The following is a 24,041-nucleotide window of genomic DNA, read 5'->3' on the forward strand; positions in this document are numbered from 1 at the left end:
CTCCCTCTATTCACAGTAGCCCTATGGAATATGAACTTATCAATATAATCACAATCACAACACCAAATTTTTTTATCTCTACTTTTTCAGGTATGATTAGATGTCTCATCCAGGTCACACAGAAAAAAAAAGTTGGAGAAGGTTCAAAGACATAATTCAAATACACAGTGCCATTTTCAAACATCCATCTAGAAATATCTAACTATAAAAGAACTTCAAGTTCTGTTGAAAGACTCACTTCACCTAGTAAACACATCACTTAGTAACATTTTTTTCTATAAAAGGGCTCTGAACAAATCAACAACATAAAGAATCTCCTCAGCTGCATAAATAATTTACATTTTTCTAATTTCAATCATGACATACTCAGAAAACAGAAACATACATTTAAAAAAAAAATTCCCTAAAACTCCCACTAGTATGGACTATCTTCTTTCTGTTTAGCCACAAAATAAAACCAGATTCCCAAAAGTATACTGCCAAAAAAAAGCAACCAGATGATATTTAATGTACTAACCTAAGAAATTCAGTCTTATTCACCCTTGGCCTATATAAATAATTTGGCAAAATTTCTACACAAATGCTAAGATGCCAGGTTGCATAATCTCACATGTGTGCAGAATTAAAATATATTGATTGCATGGAAAATTACCATGTTAGCTGGGAAAAAAAACAAGAAAAAATATATTGTTAATACAGTTATATGAATTATGCACACACATAAAAAATATGTAGTAAAACTAAGCCTCGTACTTTTTTTCAAAAGATTTTTCTTTAACACTGTTTTTAATCTTGTCACTTTGCTGTTCTTATTAAAATTAATTTTAAATATCTAATTATTTATTATGATTTAAGCATGAGCATATGAAGAAAACCTGACTGTAGCCCCAAGGAGCGGCATGCTAGCCAAGAACACCCTTATCATTTATCAATGATTTCTCAACTGAGATACTACCACAGGAACAAACCTTATCATTTAGCTGCCCAACTGACCATCTATAAGTATGTTCTCTGTATGGTCATGTATGGTCATGCCACAGTTAGGCATTCCACTGATTCCTAAACATCATTTAAAAGAAGTTTTTACAACACTGCATAAGCTATTCTTAAATTTATATTGCCATTTCTTTATTCCTGTTATTCTCCCATTTGTTACTCAACAAAAATTTAGAATGCTCACTATGTTCCAGGCATGTGATACAATGATACATAAGGTATACCTGTTGCCATCAAGAAATTTAGACTGTGATACCAACTACATGTAAGAACTGTACGACTCAATTTCATCTTCTTAGTTCAAATCACTTTATGTATAGGAAGAAATACTACCAGAATTCAAAAGCCCTGTTGTTTGTAAATGCAATTATAAAGAAATCTTAACCGAAATTCTATAACTCATGTGCCTGAACCTAAGATGTTTCAGAGCTGAAAGCATTAGCTGCCAGATGCCCTAAGGCACAGCCATCCTTCAAAGAAGTATTATGGGGAAACATTAGGCAAACCTGGGGTAGAGGGAAGAAAGAGAGAGTGAGAGAGGGGAGGGGAGGGAAGAAAGTGGGGGAGAGAGAGAGGGAAAAAAAAAAAGGAAAGGCTTTGGGTATCTGAGCCTGATGCTCCTCAATGATTTCTCAACTGAGATATTACCACAGGAACAAACCTTGAGTTGTATACCCATAAGCCCGGGCAGGGCCAGAGAGGCAACAAATGGTCTCAAAAGAATTCTGACACCTAAATTTGTTAACTACAGTAAATCTTTTATTTGGGGGTGAGAGGAGTACAGAGATTACCACAAAAAATCCATCTCTTTCGTAAAGGCTAGTGCTTTATAAAACTCCTAGCCATGAAAGACAAACATCAAAGGGACAAAACTGGGAAAGGATAATGAGACAGAGTAAAAGTAGTAATGGTCAAATGGGAAAGGGAACTTTGGGCAGGAAGAATAAGGTGGAAACAAATAAAATATGATTTAGGTATAATAGTTGTTATAGTTTGCAAACATGTGACACTTCACAAAAGTCTGCTTCAAATGCTATAAAACTATTAATTCATAAGGCAATAAAGAAATAACTAATCTCATGGCTAAAGTGCAACTTAGAGATGAACTGGCTGGGCAACTGTTCTATTTGCTCACTTTAAAAATGCCTTCTCCAAAGAGTGAAGTGGCTGATCATAACTGTAAAATTATAACACAGTGTCCCTCTGCTGACTTCCTCAATCTAAATCACAACCCTGAGCTCTAGATGACATAAATACAACATGACACAATCCTGAAGATATACTCATTCCTTCCATGGCATTTTTAACTTTCCCAGTGAGGATAAGCATACCCAGTAAGCTCTATGGGGTGATCCCATCTGTTGACGCCTCCCAGGTATACCATGTCATATGCAGATGGCCCCACTTCTCCTGCATTAACCAAATAACTGAAATTCAAGGACTTGCCACTGGTTTTGCTTCCTACTTTCCCCCAACAGTTTTATAAAAAATGTAGTAGGGGTGGAAATGGTCACAATTTCTCAAGAAAACAGTATAGAATTAATTTTCCACACCTCTGAAAAATATTTGCCATCGACCTTTTCTGTTTGGGTCTGAAATAACCAAAGGGAGTGTCTGGCAAAATTTTAGGAAGCAAGATAACAAAAGGTATAAAAAAAACAGAAAGGGCTAGGGTTGTAGCTCAGTAGTACAGCTCTTGCCATGGGTGAGGCACTGGATTTGGTCCTCAGAATCATATAAAAATAAATAAAGGTATTGTGTCCGTCTAAAACTAAAAATATTTTAAAAAGAAAGAAAGAAAGCAATGTGTACAGGTCTATGTGTACTGGGACCTCTTATTCTCTTTTATTAGTATCAGGACTTTAGACTTTCATGGCCTATCATAGTCTCACCTTTAAACACTTTGGTAACATTTGAGTAAGTTTTAAAATGAAGTCTTTGTAATGAAATGAAATGAAAGCCATGCATTCAGTTTAGGGAACTCTAAAACAAAGAGAAGCCCCAGTAAAGGTGATTATATTAATGCTCACATAATTTGAAGGAGGAAAATCCTCAAGAGACAAGAGCCCTAGACATAAAAGACTCAAGAGACTAACATCAACAAGTCAATAATTAAATGGATTGGAGAAAAAGTGACTTGTGTTTCTAATATTGTTATCCCACAATTGGCATAAGAAAAAGCCATTACCCTTACTTTAAAAAAAAAATGTAGTTGACAGGAGGTATTTTCAGAATATTTCTATTTGGGGAAAAGTTTCCTAATTTCTATTGTTTATCCCAATAATTCTTTCATTGTATAACTAATTTATTCTTGTCCTTTGCTGACCAGTTGAACTTTGCTTGAATAAACACAAGTTTCATGGAAGATTAAGTCCTGGATTTCAATCACACTGACTGCTTTACAATGCTAAAGGTATTATTTGGCAGGATACACTAATCTTCTGGAGATGTTCTGGTTGGAACTTTAAAACTAAATAAACAATGGTTCTTCCGTGAATAAAACTTCAAGCATTAAAGGCATCTTGATGAAGTTAAATGTCAGGATCCCACAATAAGGGGATCAGTTGAACCTCGAATGAGTAACACACCCCAAACAAAGCAAAGGCTGGATTCACAGACAGTATTTTATCCAGCCTTATTTGTCCTAGCACAATGTTTATTAGATGTGCAATACCCTACTCATGTTTTATTTCATTAAGCATACTTATATTGAAGAATTTGATGGTCTAGTATTAAAAAGTATTTTTCATTTAAGTCAAACATTTTATGCACTCTACCAAAATTGACCTTTTTTTTGGATCTAGTCTGAGTAATATCAACAAAGTCATCATGAATAAGTGAGGAGAAAGAAGTTCACTGGATTAGAAAAAGGGATATGAAGGGAAGGGAGTGGGAATGAGAATAGAAAAGACAGTAGAATGAATCAGACATAACTTTCCTGTGTTCATATATGAATGCACAACTAGTGAAACTTCACATCATGTACAACCAAAAGAATGGGAAGTTACACTCCATGTATGTATAATATGTCAAAATACACTCTACTGTCATATAAGAACAAATTTTTAAAAAAGTAATGGTCGCTTTTTCTCCCAGCAAGTTTTAAGTCACAATAAAGTGATCTAACTACAGTACACTTTATAATGCTCTGCCGTATCAATATCAAACGAAAGTATGCTAAATAAATGCTATACTTACTCAGATTACTAATATCTCATATTTTTACCTTGGATAATCTGTTTTCCTTCATTTCCATTAAAAAGCAAGTTTCTTGGGTATCTTTTGTTTTTAGTAAATACAGAATTAATCATTACCTCACTGTTTTAAAAATGCAATTTTACACATATAAATTGTTTGCAAATGGTTCCATAATATACCCTATGAAAAAGAAACTAACAAATGCAGCAATATACTTCACAACCAGGAACCAAGGAGTTATTTGAAATAAAGTATAAACTGAAACAGTAGGATAGGCATTTCCCAATCATATACAGATTCCCCAGTCTGCCATGGAACTTTCAATTGAGTTAATGATGTTTAAAAGTCACCAAAATAATAACTACCTTATAAAAACAGAACTGCTACATTTATAACTTTAAATACTCAATCAGCACAGCAGAAGAGATGGGCAAGGAAGGGAGAGCTGAACAATGACAGGAACCACCTCCCACATCCAGAATTATCAAAAGTTTTCATCCCATTACGACCCTATGTGCATATGTGATTATGCGACCGGTGTAACTCTACATCATGTACAACCAGAAGAATGAGAAGTGATATTCCATTTATGTATGCATGATGTGTCAAAATGCATTCTACTGTCATGTATAATTAATTAGAACCAAAAAAAAAAAAACATAGAAATAAAAAAATAAAAGTTTTCCTCTATAATGGAAAAATTAACATTTAAAATTTATGTACAAAATTACGCATTTTCATTCCAGATATAATAGCATGTGAACATATTAATCAACTTGATTTTTCAAATCTTCAATTTCAAGTCATCTGTCCTTAACATTACAGTCCCAACAAATGGAAAAATGAAACCAACCCAGCTACAACCTCAGGAATTAGCCAATTTTTCTGAATAACTCTGGGTTAATAATAATGCTAGTATATATGATTAAACAACAGGCCTTGAAAAGTATTGTGCAAACAGTTATTTGAGAATAAAGAAAATGAACTGTTTATCTGTTGTTGGGCTCAAGGCAGCACAACATAAAGAACTTGCCCAAAGTGACTCAGCAAAATGGTAGAAATAAAAATAAAATTCCAGTGTCCCACCTAGGCACAGGTTCTAACCTACAAGCTATTTTAAATGTTCCAATCTAAAGCAGTGCACTTGGAGTGGAGTGAATTTAATATAAACCATGGACTTCATCATGTTCAAGTTTCACCTAATCATCTTAACTATTATAATTCATTTATTGTACTCCTTACCTCATTTCACAAAGAATTTGAAATCACTTTAAATAACCAGATATGACAAAACCAAACAACAGAAATAAACAAAAAGTCAAGATTATAGAAAAGAAAAAAGAAAAAAATACACACACACACACACACACACACACACACATTTTATGTGGCTGTACCTGTCCGTTGAGGTGAGGTGCAATGAACAAAGGCAGTCTGCAGCAAGCTAATGCTAACTTGAGTGGGAACACGCAGAAGTTAGGTGGCCATTCACACTATCTGCCACAGCCATTCTCTCTCTCCCAGGCTTTTGATAAAAACTGGGAAGCAGATGTTTCAAAATGATGTGTTCACCTCTGGTGAAGACTCAAGGTTAAGGTGGCCACACTTGTGTGAAAACTGAGGGGCCCAATCACAACTTCAGACTGGACAGATGCCATCCCTCCAGACCAAAGCAGAGATCCGGACAAATGCCAAAACATGACACCTCATGACTATGTTTGGTGCACCTATGCATTCGCAACTACCTTTGAAAAAAGGTCTTCTGATTTGCTTTTGGGGCAAATACATAAAAGCTTAGGAGTCAAGTAAATTTTATCTGCCTGATCTGGAAATAATAGAACCCACAGAGGTTTTCCAATTGTCCAACATGCCCCAGCCCAAGGCTTTTACCCCTAACAGCCTCCTATTCACTACATATTTGGCAACAAAGGTGATTTTACCTATTCTCCATACCCAGGGGAGAAGTTGGTAATTAAGGCCCACAGATGATACCCAATCCTCTGATAGAATAAGAACAGCCTCCACCACCTGCCACCCTGGCTTGCACCTCAGATTCCTCCCTGCCTCTTCTTTGTCTCACCAGGAGCCACAATCCTAGTTGGTAAAGTAAATCTAAAAGATCTCAACCATGAAAATTGGAACGCCTGTGCTTTTCACATGCTTTTTCTCTGTAGTGTGATGCAAATGTGGTGGTTGAAATTCTATCTATTAGAAGCCTAGAACAAATAATCACATTTATGGCTGCATCTGAAATCTTAACACTGCACCCAGAGGAAGTTCCCTCTCCATTTGACAAGCTCAGGCAGGGGCCCAGGTGGGCTGATTGTAAGATGATATTATCATAGGCAATTAGCAACTACTACCTGGGTACACCAAGAGGATATTTTGAAAGAATATTTGATAAGGAAAAGCCTGGATTTCTCATTCATCTATAAAAATAGCTAGCTTATAGGAAACTATAAAACAAGTCAACAGTGATCCCAAATTCTCTCTACAGAGGTGCTGGGAGTGGTAGTGAGTGTGCTTCTCAAGCACAAGGCTCTGGGTCCTTTTTAATCCCCAGCACCATCAATCAATCAACAAACAAAACAAATAAATCTCTAAAGAGATCAGGGTTCAAACGGGCCTCCTTCAAGGAATCTTTGTGACCATGTCCTTATCATGCCTCTTTCCCTGTCATTACTTTATCACTAACCATGGCTGGTACTCATTTATGTCTGCTTCCCCATGACAATGTAAGGAATACAAAGGAACAAGCTGCCATATTTAATCACTATAGCCATGGTACAGGTCACGTTATGGAGGAAAAGTTTAACATTTGTTTGGTGAACTGTTCAAAGAAATGAAAGAGGGCAAAATATTACTCTCTGCCTTTCTTCTTTACATGCCCTTACTTTTCCCAGACTATGTACAGCTCAACACCACAGTGGCATCAACAGGACCCATGGCAAGTCCTTCCTACTGAAAGATCAGAGACCCAGGAAAAACTTAACAGATGGGAATTAGGAGGTCTGTACAATTAGGGCTGGGCTTGGTCAAATACTTGCAGCTACAACCAAGGGAAACTCACTTGTGCCAGCTTAAGCACAAATGGGCACATCCAGCAGGAGGTGGCTCTCTCTTAAAGGCAGAAACCCAGCCAGGCATGGGGGTGATGTTTAGGAAGACAAAGAGGAAAACCCTCAGGATCACTGCTTGGGCTTTCCCACCCTCAGAGGTCAGAGGGTCCTCCCTCCCCAGTTCATCCTTCCTTTTCTGAAAATCAGTTGCTCTAGGTACAAAAAAGTCTCACAGCTCTTGGGCTTATATGTTCCCAGTTCACAGGACCTGTCTACCCTAAGACTAGCATTGCCCAGGTCCAACTGCTAAATTCCTGGGAAAACCAGACTGGCCAGGGGCAAACAGCTTCAGCCAGGCAAGTCCGGTTTCTCGGGTTTCCTTCCTTCCTCCCTCCCCAGGAAGGAGGAGTAGCTCAGAAGAGACCCCCGGAGACATCCCCACAGCAATGCTAGAGTTTTACCCTGAGGCATCCCTCTGCACTTTGTCTTTCTCCTGCCACTCCCCCAGGGTCACTCAGCCTTGTCAAAGTCCTTTCAGGCTGACTCCCATCATCCACTCAGCCTTCACTACTCATTCCTTCACATTCAATGCCTCCTGCTCCTTTCCTTCATTAAACTTCTTCTCAAAGCTACCAAACATCTCTTCTCCTGCCCAGAACATGACAAATACTCTATTTAAAATGTATTTTAGCAAACAAAATAAACAAGCCATATTTTAAATGTGTAGAATGTTTTCTCCTGTGTTTGGAATACTACTTATCATGCACTACTATAAATGTTCAATATGGTCATATCTGCCTTCTGGTATCCATTTTATAGCCTCTGGATTTATTCAATTTCATTTTCACTTATTTTGTAATTAATACCACATAATTTGTAACTAACCACATTGCTTAAGCATAATACTGAATAACCTCTTAACAAAAAAACCTTTCAACAGAAAAGACTGCAAAGCAATCCTTTGGAAATTCAAATCTATTTCAGGTTCTCTGATCAAAACATAGCTTCTTTTCTTATGCAATAAGATTGCCATTTTCAAATTAAACAAAGTTTAAATTCTTGCCCAGAAGTTAGTTACTATGTCATCTGAATGCACACAGTTCCTAGGAAAATAAGTAATTTCTGAGCAATTGTGAAGAATATCACCTTTTTACTTATATCTGTACACAGTAGTAAGAACCATCCAACAATGAAAAATTACAGAAGTCATTTTGACCATGTTCATCTACAAATCTTGGCATCTAATCTGTGTCCCTATATACTGGTTATGCAGTAAATGTCTGATGGGCTACTAACATATACACATATAGCTACATATTTATAAATTACCATTATATACCCATGAGGCTTTACATATGTTCATTTAAACATGTATATATATTGGTTATGAACAAGACAAGCTTCTCAAATGTGAATGTACTTTTAAATCATGAAGGGATCTTATTCAAGTGCTGATTGTGATTTAGTAGCCCCAGGATAGAAACCAATAGTGCAGTTCTACTAACTTCTCAGGTCATGTTGATTAGGCTGGACCACAAACAACACTTTGAATTGTTATATTTTTACTCCCTTTAGTAGAAAATCATAGACAAATATGCTAATAATTAGAAGGCCCTGTTTCTCAAAGCTCATGTTTAATCATTAGGGAAATAGATGATAATATTCTCAAAGAAAATCAACTTTATTATTAGTCTCAATCCTTCCATAAGTATTTATAGAGTACCTATGCCATCATTCTTCCACACAGCCTAATTAATGGTGAAAATGCAGGAGAGGCTTCTCTGTATTCTTAGAGATGGACAATAAAAAGAGCATGAAAAGCCCAGGTGCACAGGTGCCTGTATTTCCTGAATCAAGAGTGAGGCAGAAGGATCACAGGTTCAAGGCCAATCTGGGCAACTGAGTGACATCCTGTCTCAAAATTAAAAATCGTAAAAAGGCTGAAGCTAGAGATGTAATTCAGTAGTAGAGCACCCCTGGGTTCAGTATCAAAAATAAAAAAGAGAGAGAACACTATAGAGTGATAAAAATACATGTAGGGAAAGGGATGGATAAGCAATTGCTTAAGACCCTGTGCCTTCATGAGGCTCCCAAGCCTTCAAACTATCACCCATGTCTGCCTCTTCTCTGGCTGACAAGTTGAAAGCTACATGTCTCTGGGGCCAACATCAATTTGCTAGATTACAGCATTATCCCACCTCTTCCAGTTAAATATTACATCAAGTTTGATAAAGAAGAAATACCCAAGAAAAAAATAGTTATAACACTTAAAAACCAGGAAAAATTTTTTTGAAGAATTCTCTTCCTTTCCTGTTTTCCTGAACCTCATCATTGCTATTGCTCATCTTTCTTTGAAACCTATAATGTTGGTCCTAGAGCTTATAATAAATAGTGTGTGCTAGAAGCACAAATGATAAAAGGAGAATATAATATTAAGAATTGCACTTTGTCTAATCCAAAGTACACCTATTCTTCCCTAACCCCCCACCTATTGTGAGTTAGCATCCGCATATCAAAGAAAACATTTGGCCTTTGGTTTTGGGGGGTATTGGCTTATTTCACTTAGCATGATATTCCCCAGTTTCATCCACGTACCAACAAATGCCATAATTTCATTCTTCTTTATAGCTGAGTAATATTCCTGGGTGTGTGTGTGTGTGTGTGTGTGTGTACTTTAGATTAGACCAAGCAGAATGAAGGGAAAGGAGGAAGGATGGGAATAGGAAAAATAGTTGAATGAATTGGACAATACTATCCTATGTGCATATGTGATTAAATGACCAATGAAATTCTACATCATGTACAATTAGAAAAATGAGAAATTATACTCCATATATGTATAATATGCCAAAATACATTCTACTGTCATGTATAACTAATAAGAACAAATTTTCTTATAAAAAAGAATTCCAAGAAATTTATTCTTCACAGAAAAGGAAGTTGAATATTTGGTTCAGCTTTGTGGTTACCATCTATTTGCTACAAAATTCTAACGTCATGCAAAGCCTCAAAGATAATTCGAAACTCACTGAAAACCATTATATCCTTAATAATTCATTTGTTCATAAACAGAGAAAATTGTTATTCTATAGCCAGAGGCATAAACTTAATCACATCTATAATTTAGCATGAATTTATTTTGGTTGTGTATAGTGGCATGTATTTCTCAAACTGGGATACTTATATTAAGGGTGAGGTGCAGCAAGCCAGAGGATATATGAGCTCAAAAGACAAACCTGGGAGTTTTTCTGCATGCTGATTTTAATTAAGATTTAAGGCAGGGGGATAAAAAAAATGTTTAACACAATTGATAATGAACTTAAATAATTATGATACTAAAATAAACATGGAATAGAATGCTCACACTTCATTCATTTAAAAGATAAAACATGAGTTTATCTATTGTAGGGCAGAGGGGTTGGAGGGGAAGGGAGGGGGAATGGGGATATTAATGATGGTGGAATGTGATGGACATCATTATCCAAAGTACAGGTATAAAAACTCAAATTGGTGTGAATATACTATGTATACAACCAGAGATACGAAAAATTGTGCTCTTTATGTGTAATAAGAATTGTAATGCATCTACTGTCATATACATATATATATAAAGAACAATCCACTTTCCTTTAAATGGACTTCACTTCAAAGGACTGACCAATGTAACCATAATTTTGAATGGCAATTAAGTTAAATATTTTTTTAAAAAAAGATAAAACATGAGACTAAAAATAAATTTCTTAATTTGGGGAGCTGTTAAGGTCTGTAAACAAGTCAAGATGGTGCCTGGCATTTTGCAGAGGGAGTGGTTTGTGAAGTAATGCCAGCGAGCCATTAAGTGTGGAGATTCCTTATTGGTTGACTGCTGTATCTAGTTTATGCTAATTAAGATAAGCTGTGTGTAATGTATATATACCCCTCCTGTCCTACAATAAACGGCTCCCACTCCTGCTGTATCAATGTACACAAGTTGCTCGTCACCCCCACCCCCTTAGTTTGCTGCAGCCGGACTGCAGCAGATGGTGGCCTGTACCGGGAGCCCCGGGACACTCAGGGGTAAGTGACGAAAAAAAGCTGCCCGTGATAGGACGGGAGCAAATCTGCTTGTCCCTAGGCAGATAGGGTGAGAGGAAAAATGGCCATTTTGAGAAAATGGAGAAGATTGATACAGGTTATTTTGCTGCAGCTGGACTGTGGCAGGGAGCCATTTCTTCTTCACTTGTAGGTCTAAGAAACACATCTTTTTTAAAAAATAGTGCATTTTAACTATACAGAATAATGGGTTTCTGCTAGGAGCCACAGCAAAAGTATTATGATACATGGCACCTTTGGTTTAGGTGACTGCCAGCTAGCCACTGAGATGATATGATTATGTTAAGATTTACATTCATATGGAAATTGGACTCCTGCTGTTCACCTCGGCCTGTTAAGGGACTCATGTTACGGGACTCCCGGAGAGTTCCCATTGGTTGGGGAAGGATAGTAGGAGGGAATTTCCGGTGGAGGTCCGGGCCCCCGGTTCTGGTGGAGAGACACGTGTGTCTTAGCAGGGCGCACACGGGGACTGGTGGCCTTTTTAAAAATAAAGCTTTGTTCCTGCTTGAGTGGCTTGTGTTTCTGTGCCCAGCCGGGTTGCGGCAGGTTTCACATACTCAGACATGGAAATAACATACCTTGATGATTATTCCCTGCCTTTGACCACTCTGCCCCCCTCTCCCTGATCCCCTTAGTCTCTAAAAGTCTCCCTGCTACTTTCATGTTGTCTCCCTACCACCCAAACTCAGATTCCACATATGAATTCCACCTGGGAGACTTGTCTTTCTGTATTCTCCCTTACCATACAACTCTCCCTGGAAGACTGGTTATTTGTCAGTAAGTGCAAGGACATATTTCTCTGATGTGCTGTAAAGGAAATTAGATCTATTTCTAATTAGAATGTTTTAATCCTAAAAATTTTTTTGAGAATTAGTTAAATGTTCAATGTTCAGTGTCCTGGATTTGAATAAATGCTACAACAATAATACAAGGATAAATTTACTTCACAAATGTAATCACTGGATAAAATTTTGAATTGTCAATGAACACATTTTATAAAATAGTGAAACAAAAAGTTGACAACAAGAGGGAGACTTCTGTCATCAGAGGGCCTATGTGCTGTAGTCCTTCTTCCATTGATCTTATTCAGAAACTGAATATACAGTCAATTTCAGAATAATTTTCTTACATCACTTTAGAAAATCTAAAATGATTTAATATGGTACTTTACATTATAATGAGATTCCAATGAGATTCCAACATTCAATCTTTTCTACTCAAAAAGAAAATACAGAGAAGTCAATCTGGAAAGAAAGGGGAGTTGGGGTACAGGTCTGTTTTTTCAAGACAGAGACCCAGATACTTACAAGGCATTGCATGGTATATGCTTGGCCAGTACTGCCCGCTGTCTCTCTTTAACCAAACACGAACTGTCCTACAATAGAAGAAAATGTGTACATGAAATCACAGTATTTTAGTCACAGGAAAATAGTGATACACAGAAAGCAAACTTCTTAACATTATATACATATTCACATTTTGACTACATATATGTATCTTAACCTTGCATTTTATATACATATATGTACACACATAGGTGACATTACGAATACCTCTAAAAAAACATCCTAGCATCCTTAAATTTAAGGCTTCTGTACATTTAGAATTACATGACTCTTTAAATGTCATCCTCATATATGTATATACACAAGTCTAATCATGATAGCATTTGAAAAGTATTTTCACTGTTTTACTTTTCTAAGGTCTGACCTTTGCCCTCGCTATGGTTTGAAAATGAGGTGTCCCCCACTAAAGCTCCTGATAATGCAGGGATGCTTGGAGGTGAAAGAATTGGACTGTAAGAGCTATAACCTAATCAGTCCCTCCTAGTTTGGCAACTGTAGGCAGGTGGAGTGTAGCTGGAGGAGGTGGGTCACTGGGGCGTGCACCCTCCCATTGGCCCCTTCCCTCTCTGGCCTCCTGCCCCTGCCATGAGCTCAGCAGCCTTCTGCCCCATGATGTGCTGCCTCACCTTGGGCCCAGAGCCATGTCATTGGCCATCTATGAACTAAGACTACTGAAACCATGAGCCTCAAATAAACCTTTCCTCCTCTAAGTTGTTCTTTTTGGGTGTTTTGGTTACAGAGAGGAAAGAGCTAACAAAAACACCCTAGTCTGCTGGGAGCATCCATCTTCCTGGGGGACTCATTAGATTTTTCTAGTGAAGAAAGTGCAAAGAGATCAAATGGAATAATATAGAGCATCTGACACAAACAGAAGGATTACACAGTAAGTCTAAAGACTTGCAAGAGATGCCCTATCCTGAGGAACAGTTTTCCAAACATGGTCAAGCAATGGTAAGGTCTGAGACTCAGATTTTCTGGGGTAGTGGCCGACCAGGGGGCCTACTGTAGAACAGACTGATACTGGAGCAAAGGGTGCATGAAGTTCCAGGTCAGCAGTTCAGATAGCAACCAGGCACCCAGGAGAGCTCAGAAAGCCAGAAATGAAGAGAGACTAGGGAGTACCACCAGGTTCTAACCAACTAGAAAGGCTCAGCAGTAAGTTACACCAGTCATGACATCATCAGCATATGCCAGTAAGGCAAACATAACTGAAGACCAAGGGACATTATTCCAGAGACCAGAGGAAATAGTGAACATATATCAAACCAAGGGCAACAGCATCCCAATGCCAGGAGAACACACAGGCTATACACCTTAGCCCACACCATCCCAGGGAGAGAAGCAGAGACTGAGCATTTATCTCAGAAAGAGTTGACTGTTACCTAATGAGACTTCTGAAGTCGTCATATTGAACTAAGTTTCAAACTGAATTAAATATGCCCCACCCCATCGAATCAGTGAGTCTCCTATAAACCAGAAGCAGGAAATAATCTAGAACAACTATAGACACAATAAAGAAATATGATTTTCTCTGAACAACCTCAGTTATGATATAGTACTATGTAGGGACACATTAGATAGACATGCAAAATTCAAAATGCAAAATTCTTTTTGGTCAACCACACTAATTTGTGAGGTGGACAAGTACAATGGTTACTACTTTGTAAGAAGTAACTCTGAACCTACTCAAATATTTCAGTGTTCACTCTTAAAAAAAATCTTCTTATAGTATATATTATTAGTGTGACATTATAATATTGGTACTATCGTCTTAGTAAGAATCAATAAAGACAAGACATCACAGAAGATGGAAAAGCAGAAACTTCATAAACTTAGTGCCTCCACCAAGTCAACTATTAAGACTGGTAAGAATACCCATTAAGTTGGCAGATTCATCTATTTCAGAACTCTAATATCTACTTAAATGTTAAGTGTCTTGGAAAGTGAAATAAAAAAAGAAAGTGGTAAATTTCAGTGAACACTGGCATTTAATAGTTGCAGTGTCACCCATGCCCCAGCCCATGGCAGCAGGCAATGGAGATAGTGGCTCTTCATGGTAGGGAAGTCTGCTGGTGCAGGGTAGGAAGCATATCCTCTACAATTTGATTTAACTGGAAGTTCTCTGAGAGACTGGAGCACAGGCTCCTCATTGTTTCAACTCCCTAGAACCAAAGGGCTTCCTGGGCAGTGTCTTTCAAAAGAAATTGAAGAGATGGAACTTTCTTTTTCCTCATTAGGGCCACAGCAATAACAACAGAGACTTCCATGATCACATACAACAAGGAATACCATCTTGACAAAAGTAGTTTGGAAAAGTTACTAAACAGCTATAGCGTTCAACAAAAACAGCAATCCCTGGAGAGAAGGGTGAATCTGACTCCTAGAGTTATTGCATTATAATATTAAAAATGTGTATTTTTAACAGACAATTGCAGAGCATACAAAGAAAGTATGGCTGATTCACAGAAAAACATAATAAACTGACAGAAAACATTTATGAAGGGGCCCAAACATTGGGCTTACTAGACGAAGACTTTAAATTAGCTGTCCTAAATATAATCAGAGCTGTAGAAACCATAGACAAAGAAATAAAAGAAACTGAGCTAAGGATGTATGAACATATAGGCAATATCAATCAATAGCTAGAAATTATACAAGGGAATCAAACAGAAGCTTTATAAAAATACAATAACTGAAATGAAAAATTCTCTAGAGAGGTCTACTAGAGTTTTGGGCAGGCAGAAAAAAGAATAAGCAAACTTGAAGACAAGACACCTGAAATTATCAGTCTAGAAGAAGGGAAAACAATGAAGAAAAATAAACACAGCCTACGGGACCTTTAACACATCATTAAGTGTACTGACGCTCTATACAGGAGTCCTATAGGAAGAAAGAGAAATGTTCAGAAATGTATTTGGAGAAAAATGGCCCCAAACTCCCCCAAATTCACAAAAGATGTGAATCTACTCATCCAAAAAAACGAATGAATTCTAAGGAGGATAAACACAACTAGGTTCAAACCTAGACTGTGGGGGTGGGGGTTTTAGGGGGGTGGTTTGAGAATTAAACCCAGGGCCTTATACACACTAGGCAAGCATTCTACCACTAAACCACAAGCCCAGATCTGACATATTACAATCAAATTGTCAAATATCAGAGAAAAAAAATCTTGAAAGCAAGAAGAGAAAATTGACTCATCACATATATGAGATTATCAATAATATGAACAAGTCAATTTCTCATCAAACCATGGAGGACTAAAAGAAGTGAGATACTATATTTAAAGTACTCCAAGAAAAAAAAAAAAGTGTCAAGAAAGAACTCTATATCTAAACTATCTTTCAAAAATGAAGAAGAAACGAAGCCATTTTCAGATAAACAAAAGTTAATAAAATTCATTAGTACTTCACTTTCAATGATGTATAGAGTATCTAGACAGAAGATCAATATGGAATCAGAGGACTCGAATAACACTATAAACCAATTAGACCAAAAGACATACACAGAACACTCCCTTCAACCGCCTTCCTTAAACCAACCTGTGTTAAGGGCAGTTGACAAATTTTTACATCTAAAAATAAAATTATATAAAAAATCTGTTTTTTTGTATCCTGTGATACAACAGCAGTTTAAAAAAGAAAAAAGATACTGCATCCTTGAGATTAAAAAATACAATCTGAATGGCTATAAATTTCCTAAGTAGATGTAAATTCCACTGTACAAAGCCTAGAGGTTTTAATTTTTCTGAACGCATATTTTAAAAACCCTACATAAAGTTTTCAATAGTAAGTGAAAAGTTTTTTCCTTGAAAAAAAATTTTTTTCAGAAAATAATTGTGGCTAAGGAAGAAGGCTTTAACTCATTGTAAAAACACATGCTTAGCATATGTAAGGCCCAGTGTTTGGAAGGTGGGGATACAACTGATTACAAGTCATACCTGAGCCAGTAGAGGTCAGTGGATCTCATTTTCTTGAGGAAGAAAAATGCATGTAAAGCCAGGCAAGTGTTCACTCACCCAACACACAATGCCTTGGGTTCTCAGGAACCCGACAGCGCCAATCCTATCATACTATCCACTTTGTATTGTCCTATTTCCTCTTCCCCTACCTCTTCCTTTCTTCCAAGCTCCTAGCACTAGGCAAAAGCAGACACTGGGGGAGAGGCAATGCTCATCTTAAAAAAAAACATCAAGACAAGGTACCCTTATAGAGGTCTCAATCAGTTCAGCAGCTGGGCTGTTTTGAAAAGAACATACTCTTAATTTTATGTTGGATAAAGCTCACCACAATTCAATAGGTAAAAATGGCACACTGTAACCACAGACAAACAAGCTACCTTTGTTCTCAGGAAGTTCACAGCTTGCTGGGGGAAACAGGTCACAGAACACTACAAAACAAGGTAAGGGCTGCAGTGGGGAGATGGCCCTGCAAAATACAAGAGCACATGTAGGTCTCACTCCAAGGATGGATCCTGGTGGGGTCAGGTAGTATCAGAGGAGGCATCTTTGAGATGATGATCAGAAATACAGGATCAGAATTTGCCAGTGGAAAGTGGAGAGGAAATGAGAGCATGGTCCTGGTAACAGAGCAGAACAGGCAGCCCAGGGAGGCAAGAACAAGCAGCAGTAGTGAGAAACAGGCCTGGACAAAAGAGCAGACAGAAGGCCATCAAGATGCTTGAAGGCCATGCAGAGGAGTTGGAATTTCACTTTAAGGTCAGTGAGATCACTGAGGATAAGGAGTCAATCACATTTGTTTGTTTGGGGAAAGCCAGGAAACAACCTAGTTACCCTCAAGTAAATGGTGTGGAGATGTGAGCAAACCCAGGCAAAACAGGACAAGGGGGCTTGGATGTAAGTGATTAGAGCACTTGCCTAACAGGTGTGAGACTTTAGGTCTCACAAAAAAGAAAAAATCTAAAAGAAAAAAAAAAAAAGGTTGAGTCCTTAAAAGAAGGGTGAGGACAGATTTTAGAACACCCAGGAAGTAGAAGAATCTGGGCTTGGGGGCTGACTGGCTGCAGGTACCACCTGAAAGGTCAATAAGTGATTTCTGTGGACAGCAACATTGAGTTCACCATCTTGAACGTGCTGAGTTTGGAGACAATCCAGTCAGGGCTGCTGCCTTTCTGGAGTTCAGGGATGTGACCTGAGCTGAAAATTAAGATTTGGGAATCACAGCACAAAAGTAGTAGCTATCAGTGAATAAGAATAAAAAAGAAGACTGGTGAGAAACCCTTGGATAGCACCAAAAGCTAAGGGGCACAAAAAGAAAAATGTGTGCAGAGAGACTTTAGATTGTTCTGTCACCAACGACAGAACAATCCTTCAGACAAAGCGTCCTTATTTTGGTCCAGAAAATAAGGTCATCATTATCATAAACATACCTAAGAAATGAACCAATTTCACAGTGAAAATGTGCCTACAATAAAATACTAACTATATAGGTCACTTTTCTGAGAGAAAAGGGAAGGTGGGGGGTGGCGACAAACACTATACCACAGGTTGCTAAGCTACTGAATAAAATAAGACGGGGCGTCTATCCATGTTGAAATCCAGGCTTTTAAAAATGTGCCCTAGAATGATGCAACCTTCATTAGTTACCATAGCGATGAGCTTCATTTCCCAGGGGACAATTGTTATTTTTACCACCAATGAAGTAACTTAGGGTGAGGGGGTGGGGAGTGAATCCCACCATGTTTTGAAGATCCTGGATTTCCAGGGAATACTTCTGTAACAGATCCCACACCACAAGAGCAATTCAAATAGGAGCCAGCCCCTAGCAGTCTACAAAAGAAAAAGTTTGGGCAAGAGGTTGTCAGTCAATGCCTTTTTAAATAGTTTTTACAGTGTTTGGTTTATAGGGGGGAAAATTGCTTCTAATGCAGACAATATTGCAAAGATTCTTAGAAAACAAACCTGAATGATTAACAACAACCACAAAAAAGATTATTTCTCTATGATTACTAGATTTCTCTGATACTGTGTTGTTGCCAAAAAACATATTCAGATCACATATAGTAAATAAACCCAATCTTCTGTAAAACCTTGTATATCTTCAGTATCCAGGGCTTCTCTATGGATAGAGAGAAGCTTCTGTGTGGACACTCAGTGCACTAAGGCAGCCAGGGGTTTAAAGGACAGGGGCTCAAGCTGGGTGGGTCCAGCTTCTGATCCCCTTTGCTAACAACTCAGTTTCTTAAATTAATGACTCTGCTCTGACAGACCAAAACAACTTTGCTGAATCACAGACACTTGGATTTCTTCCTTTTTCTTATTTTTCCTTTTTCTCATACTGTAGCAGTCTTGCAATCTGTGGCTGGAGAAAAGATGTGGCTGTTATGTGTCCTGCCACCTGGGGCTGTAATGGCATTCCTTTGGGGCAGGAGGTGGGGGTGGAGAGGATTGAACCCAGGGGCACTTTACTATCACTGAGCTACATTCCCATCTCTTTTAGTTTTGAAACAGGGTCTTGCTAAATTGCTGAGACTAGCCTTGGACTTTCAATCCTCCTGCCTCAGCCTCCCAAATCACTGGGATTATAGGCATGCACCACAGAGCCTGGCTTTTTAATGGCATTCCTGCTCCATAAACATTAACAGCCCTTCTGATCACTTGCAGTCATGTGCAATCAGCAAGGTATGCATATGACAGATATTTTCCCTCACCATCTTAACCAATGGGGTCACATCTCTTAATTCAAAGGCTGTGAAAATCTTCACAATTTAGAATTCACACAATCAAAGTGATGCTATTTTCACTGTTTTTTTTTTTTGAATGGATAAAAAAATAAAGCCTCAAAATTGACCCAAACACAAAGTTACACATACAAAACACCTGTATTGTCTTTATTGGTCAGTCTTTATTGGTCAGTAACGGGGCTTTGAGAGGAAAACAAAACAAAGACAACCCATTAGGCCTTAGTTCTGAGCAGCTTTATCAGTAATAAGCACTATTCTGCCTATGGATGATGTCCTTGTACTGTGAACTTGCTTTCGTGTATTTTGTTTTCTTGGTAATCTGACTCAGTGGCTAATGAATAAGCACAGTTTTCTGTCCTGTGTAAGTGAGGAGCTAGGCTTCCCAGAGTCCCTTCTTTTCTTCAGTGTGACATGCATATCATTTCTCCTGTATGTCGAACAACTCTGTGAGGCCTTCAGGACTCCTCAGGCAAAACTAAGCCCAGTACCGCACTGTACCTTACACAAGCCTGTAAGGACATGACAAGTTAGCTGTCAACACTAGTTAGAGCAAGTCCATCCTCCCACAAGAGAAATAATTCCTTGAGGATTTTTCAAATTTTGAACCTTGAATATTTTCATCTTTGATTTTTATACTTGGCACACAGCAATAGTTTTTCGAAGGTCAAATACATAAAAGAAAGAAAAAAGAACAGGAAATAAAAGAGATAAATCAACACATCACTGGCACCATGGGTGAAAGGAAGCACTAGGAGCATTATACCAGAGGCTCAGAGGTTGACAGGGTCCTGGTTATCAGCATCAGTGATGCCATCTGCTCCTCAGTCAGAGTCCCTCACAGGCAAAAGAACTGTGAGTATAAACGTCAAACTATCAGCCTAAGCAATTCAACAATATGGGAGTGTGCATCAATATTATCCCATAGGAGGGAGATGGGTGACATCATCAGAGGAATAATATAGATTTAAATATTGTTCTTGGCTCCCTACACAGTGGGAGGACATGGCCATTGTCATCTTTCTCACCACTATATTCCTACAGTGGCAGACATAGAAAAAATGCTCAGGAGGGACTTCATGAAACAGTCAAGAGCAGTGATTCCGAAGTGCCCCAGGCTGCTTCTGTTCTGAATCTGCAGGTAACTACTCTTCCAGGGTAGTCACTTTAAAGTCACAGCAGAGTCATGGGGAAGGGAAAGAGGGAGTTATTGCTTTATGGGTACAGTTTCTTTTTAAGATGATGAAAAGGTCTGGAAGTGGATACTGGGGATGGCTGTACAACATTGTGAACATACTTGGTCAATGAAAAGTACACTCAGAATTGTTAGAATGGTAAGTTTTATTTTATATACATATATATCCACAATAAAATTTTTTTTAAAGACATAAATTTTAAAAACAAAAGAAAAACACTCCCTCTCTCTCTCAAACTGTACTTTTCATAGCACTTGCAAAGACATAACAATTAGAAGACAACTGTAGGCAGACTGGCCCTGGAACAAATTCACAAAAGGCATCTTGACTAAGATATGAAAGGAATTCACTTGTCCAGTCCAAACAGGGTAGGGCAACGGGGTACCTATCCAGCATTCAAATTCAACTGGAGGAATTGGACTACAAAGGAAAGTTTCTAAAACGTGAGCTTGAATTACATAATGGAAGGGGATGTTTTCAAAAGATTACTTTGGCAGTAGAGAACAATTTGGATTAGGCAGGAGAAAAATTAAAGGCTGCAAGATGGTTGAGAGCCTCCCATAGTAATCAATGTGTTAGAATGCAACAGTAGCAAGGGAACAGAAAGGAAGAACCAAGTTCCGGATATAACTTTAGGAAGGAATCAAGGGAAGGGGAAGGAACCAAAAGTGGTTACAACGTTTCTAATCTAGAAGCACGTTTGCAACAGATGTCATTAACCCTTATTTTATTTTATTTTTTGGTGGTGCTGGGGATTGAAACCAGGCCCTTGTGCATGTTAGGCAAGCACTGTTAACCCATATTTTAAAAACAAGAAAAGGCCTCCCAAAGTCAAATCAATATTCCATGAGAGAATCAGAAAAATCTCATTGATTTCAGTAGTGTGACAAAATAGATACTCTAAGACTTTCTGGATTAAAGCAACCAAAATGCAAAGTAAAATGTGTGGAATTTGGTTCAATTGTTATTTTTAAATTTTGCAAACTTACTTGAAAGTAAGGAATTTGCAGATCCCCCAAAATGTTAGCTAATATGAGTTTTTAACAATGTTGAAGTTTTTAACCTAAGAGCTCAGGCTAAACCCCAGAGATCCCAGGTATCCTTTTTTTCTTTTCTTTTCTTTTCTTTTCTTTTTTTTTTCCCCCTTGATGCTGGGGATTGAACCCAGGACCTCGTACATGTGAGGCAAGCACTCTACCAATTGAGCTATGTCCTAAGCCCCTAGGTATTCACTTTTAACCCCACATTGGGCATGGGATATAGAAGATTAGGCCAACATCCTGATCAAGATAAGAACTCTAATCTATTTAGGCTAAGATCTCAAAAGGCTAACCTTTACTGTGAAAGTGAATGAAAAATAACACCCCCCACCCCTCACCACACCACTCCTGGCAAAGAAAAGGGACAGAAAAAGAACTTTTCTGGATTAAAAGGAGGAAAAAAATAATGAAGCTGTTCTCCCAAAATTGGCCCTCATGAAAGTTCAGTATAATTTAATTGTATCATCTAAAAAGTTTCAAGCACAGAATTGAAGTGGTTTCAGCTTAATATCCTCAAGCAACCAGAAGAAGCAAAAGCAAATTCAGTTAGAGAAACTGGTCAACTTCAAAGAGACCCCCAAAGAGTTTCCCCAAAAGAAGCTCAAAGGGTAATGAATGAATTAAATAACAAATAAATGACAAAACCCACAGGAAACTGGGTATCACAGAGTGAGAACCAGTGAATATAAAAGACAATGAAGAGAGATTGGCAAAGATACTAAAATTAACAGAAATAGAACAATAAATAACTACATTTGTTTTAATAATAAGAGAAGCTTAAAAATATGACAGAGAACAGGTACAAATGGAAAAGAATAGAACTTCTGAAAATGGAAAAAACTATAATTAAAATTAAATACACTCTATTGCCAGACATCTAAAACAAACAAATGGAGAAAAATCTCAATGCACAAATAAAACATGAGATACAACTGAAGAGAGAATTTATAAACTAAAAAATAAATGAAAAGCAATCTAACATATGGGCCTAAGCAGAGACAAAAATATGGAAACTCTGAAGTTAAAGAACCATGAAGGATAGAGTGAAAAATTAGAATGAGAAGATCTAAGATACATATAGTTGTAAAAAATAACAGAATGAGGGGAAAGGCTACTGTTGAAAGATAATGGCTCAGACTCTTACAAAATTTTTGAAAGATGCTAAAATGAAGATAATGAGTAACAGAAAATTCACTCTGAACAGGCCAAAGTTATCATTTCCGTTCCCAGACGAAATGATCAGACTATGATAAAGACTATAACTTAGTCACACTTCTATTTTCCTGATACCTTGGAACTTCATGTTCTCTAGGAATGCTCGTGAACCTCATCAGGGAAAACAGGAATCCAATCATGTATCATTAGATCATCACCACTTTTCTTTGCTATCGATTTATTTTCCCGAGAAACACGCAGACACATTTTTTAATATCACCTCAGTAGTGACTAGAAAGGCTCCGGGAATAAGATGGACCCAAGTGGGGCAGAACATGGTTTTAAGATATAACTTCCACTAATAAAATCAGAGCAGTGCAGAAAACAAAGTTCATCCAATCTCACTGCCCCTTCTCTGTTTTCTTTACTCTTTACCAGTCACCCTCAGTTGTGCAAAAGCAAAGCTATAATCATCCCTGGTGAATGTGTAAAGGTGCCAGGACTCTAAAAAACAACTTGATGGAAGTCACATAGATGGTGGGGAAAGCCACACCAAAACCCCACCGTCTTAAGTCTAGTGTGTGAATCTTGACTGGACACTGGTTTGAATAAATCAACAACTGTGAAAAGACATTCAAACTAGGGAAATTCAAACATTCTACATGATATTAAGAAATTATTGTTAACTTTGTTCTGTGTGATAATGACACTGTGGTCCACAGAATAAGTTATCCATTACATAAGATTACACTGCAGCATGAAGAGGTGAAATAACATTGAAACCTACATTTGGCAGGGGAGGGGTGGGGATTGAACCCAGGGCCTCAGGCATGCTAAGTACATGCTCTATCTACCATTGAGCTACATCCCTGACCCTGAAATTTGGTTAAAGAAAATTCTAGCATCCCTACCCAGTAAGACGTGGAGGGGGTACACATATGAAACAAGTTTGGCAAAGGCTGATAACTGAAGGCGGGTGATGAATATATCACTCTTTTGTATGTTGTACTTGTTTGAAATTGTCCACAATAAATTGTTTTTAAAAATCTTGAGCTCTTGATGCATATCGACACTGTCTGTAACTATATAAACAGCCTCCTTTGGGAGCACAGAGATTAGGAACAGAAACAAGTAGCAAATATTAATTCAAGTAGTACTAAGCACTTGGCATCCACTTAGCAATTTACATTGGTTTAATATCTTTTGTTGATATTAATAAAGAGTTCACAAATGAAATGCCCTTTAATTATAGATAACAAA

General features: G+C 37.8%; 1 protein-coding gene across 1 annotated transcript in view; it reads right to left on the reverse strand.

Moving 5' to 3' along the window:
• Wdfy2 (WD repeat and FYVE domain containing 2) overlaps positions 1-24,041 on the reverse strand; it is a 152,043-nt gene that overhangs the window by 79,670 nt on the left and 48,332 nt on the right. Inside the window, exon 2 of the mRNA XM_026393698.2 lies at positions 12,656-12,723. Coding sequence (XP_026249483.2) covers positions 12,656-12,723 — 68 coding nt within the window. The remainder of the gene's footprint in view (positions 1-12,655; positions 12,724-24,041) is intronic.

The sequence above is a fragment of the Urocitellus parryii genome, chromosome 2, assembly GCF_045843805.1.
Source record: "Urocitellus parryii isolate mUroPar1 chromosome 2, mUroPar1.hap1, whole genome shotgun sequence".
NCBI classification, from domain to species: Eukaryota; Metazoa; Chordata; class Mammalia; order Rodentia; family Sciuridae; genus Urocitellus; species Urocitellus parryii.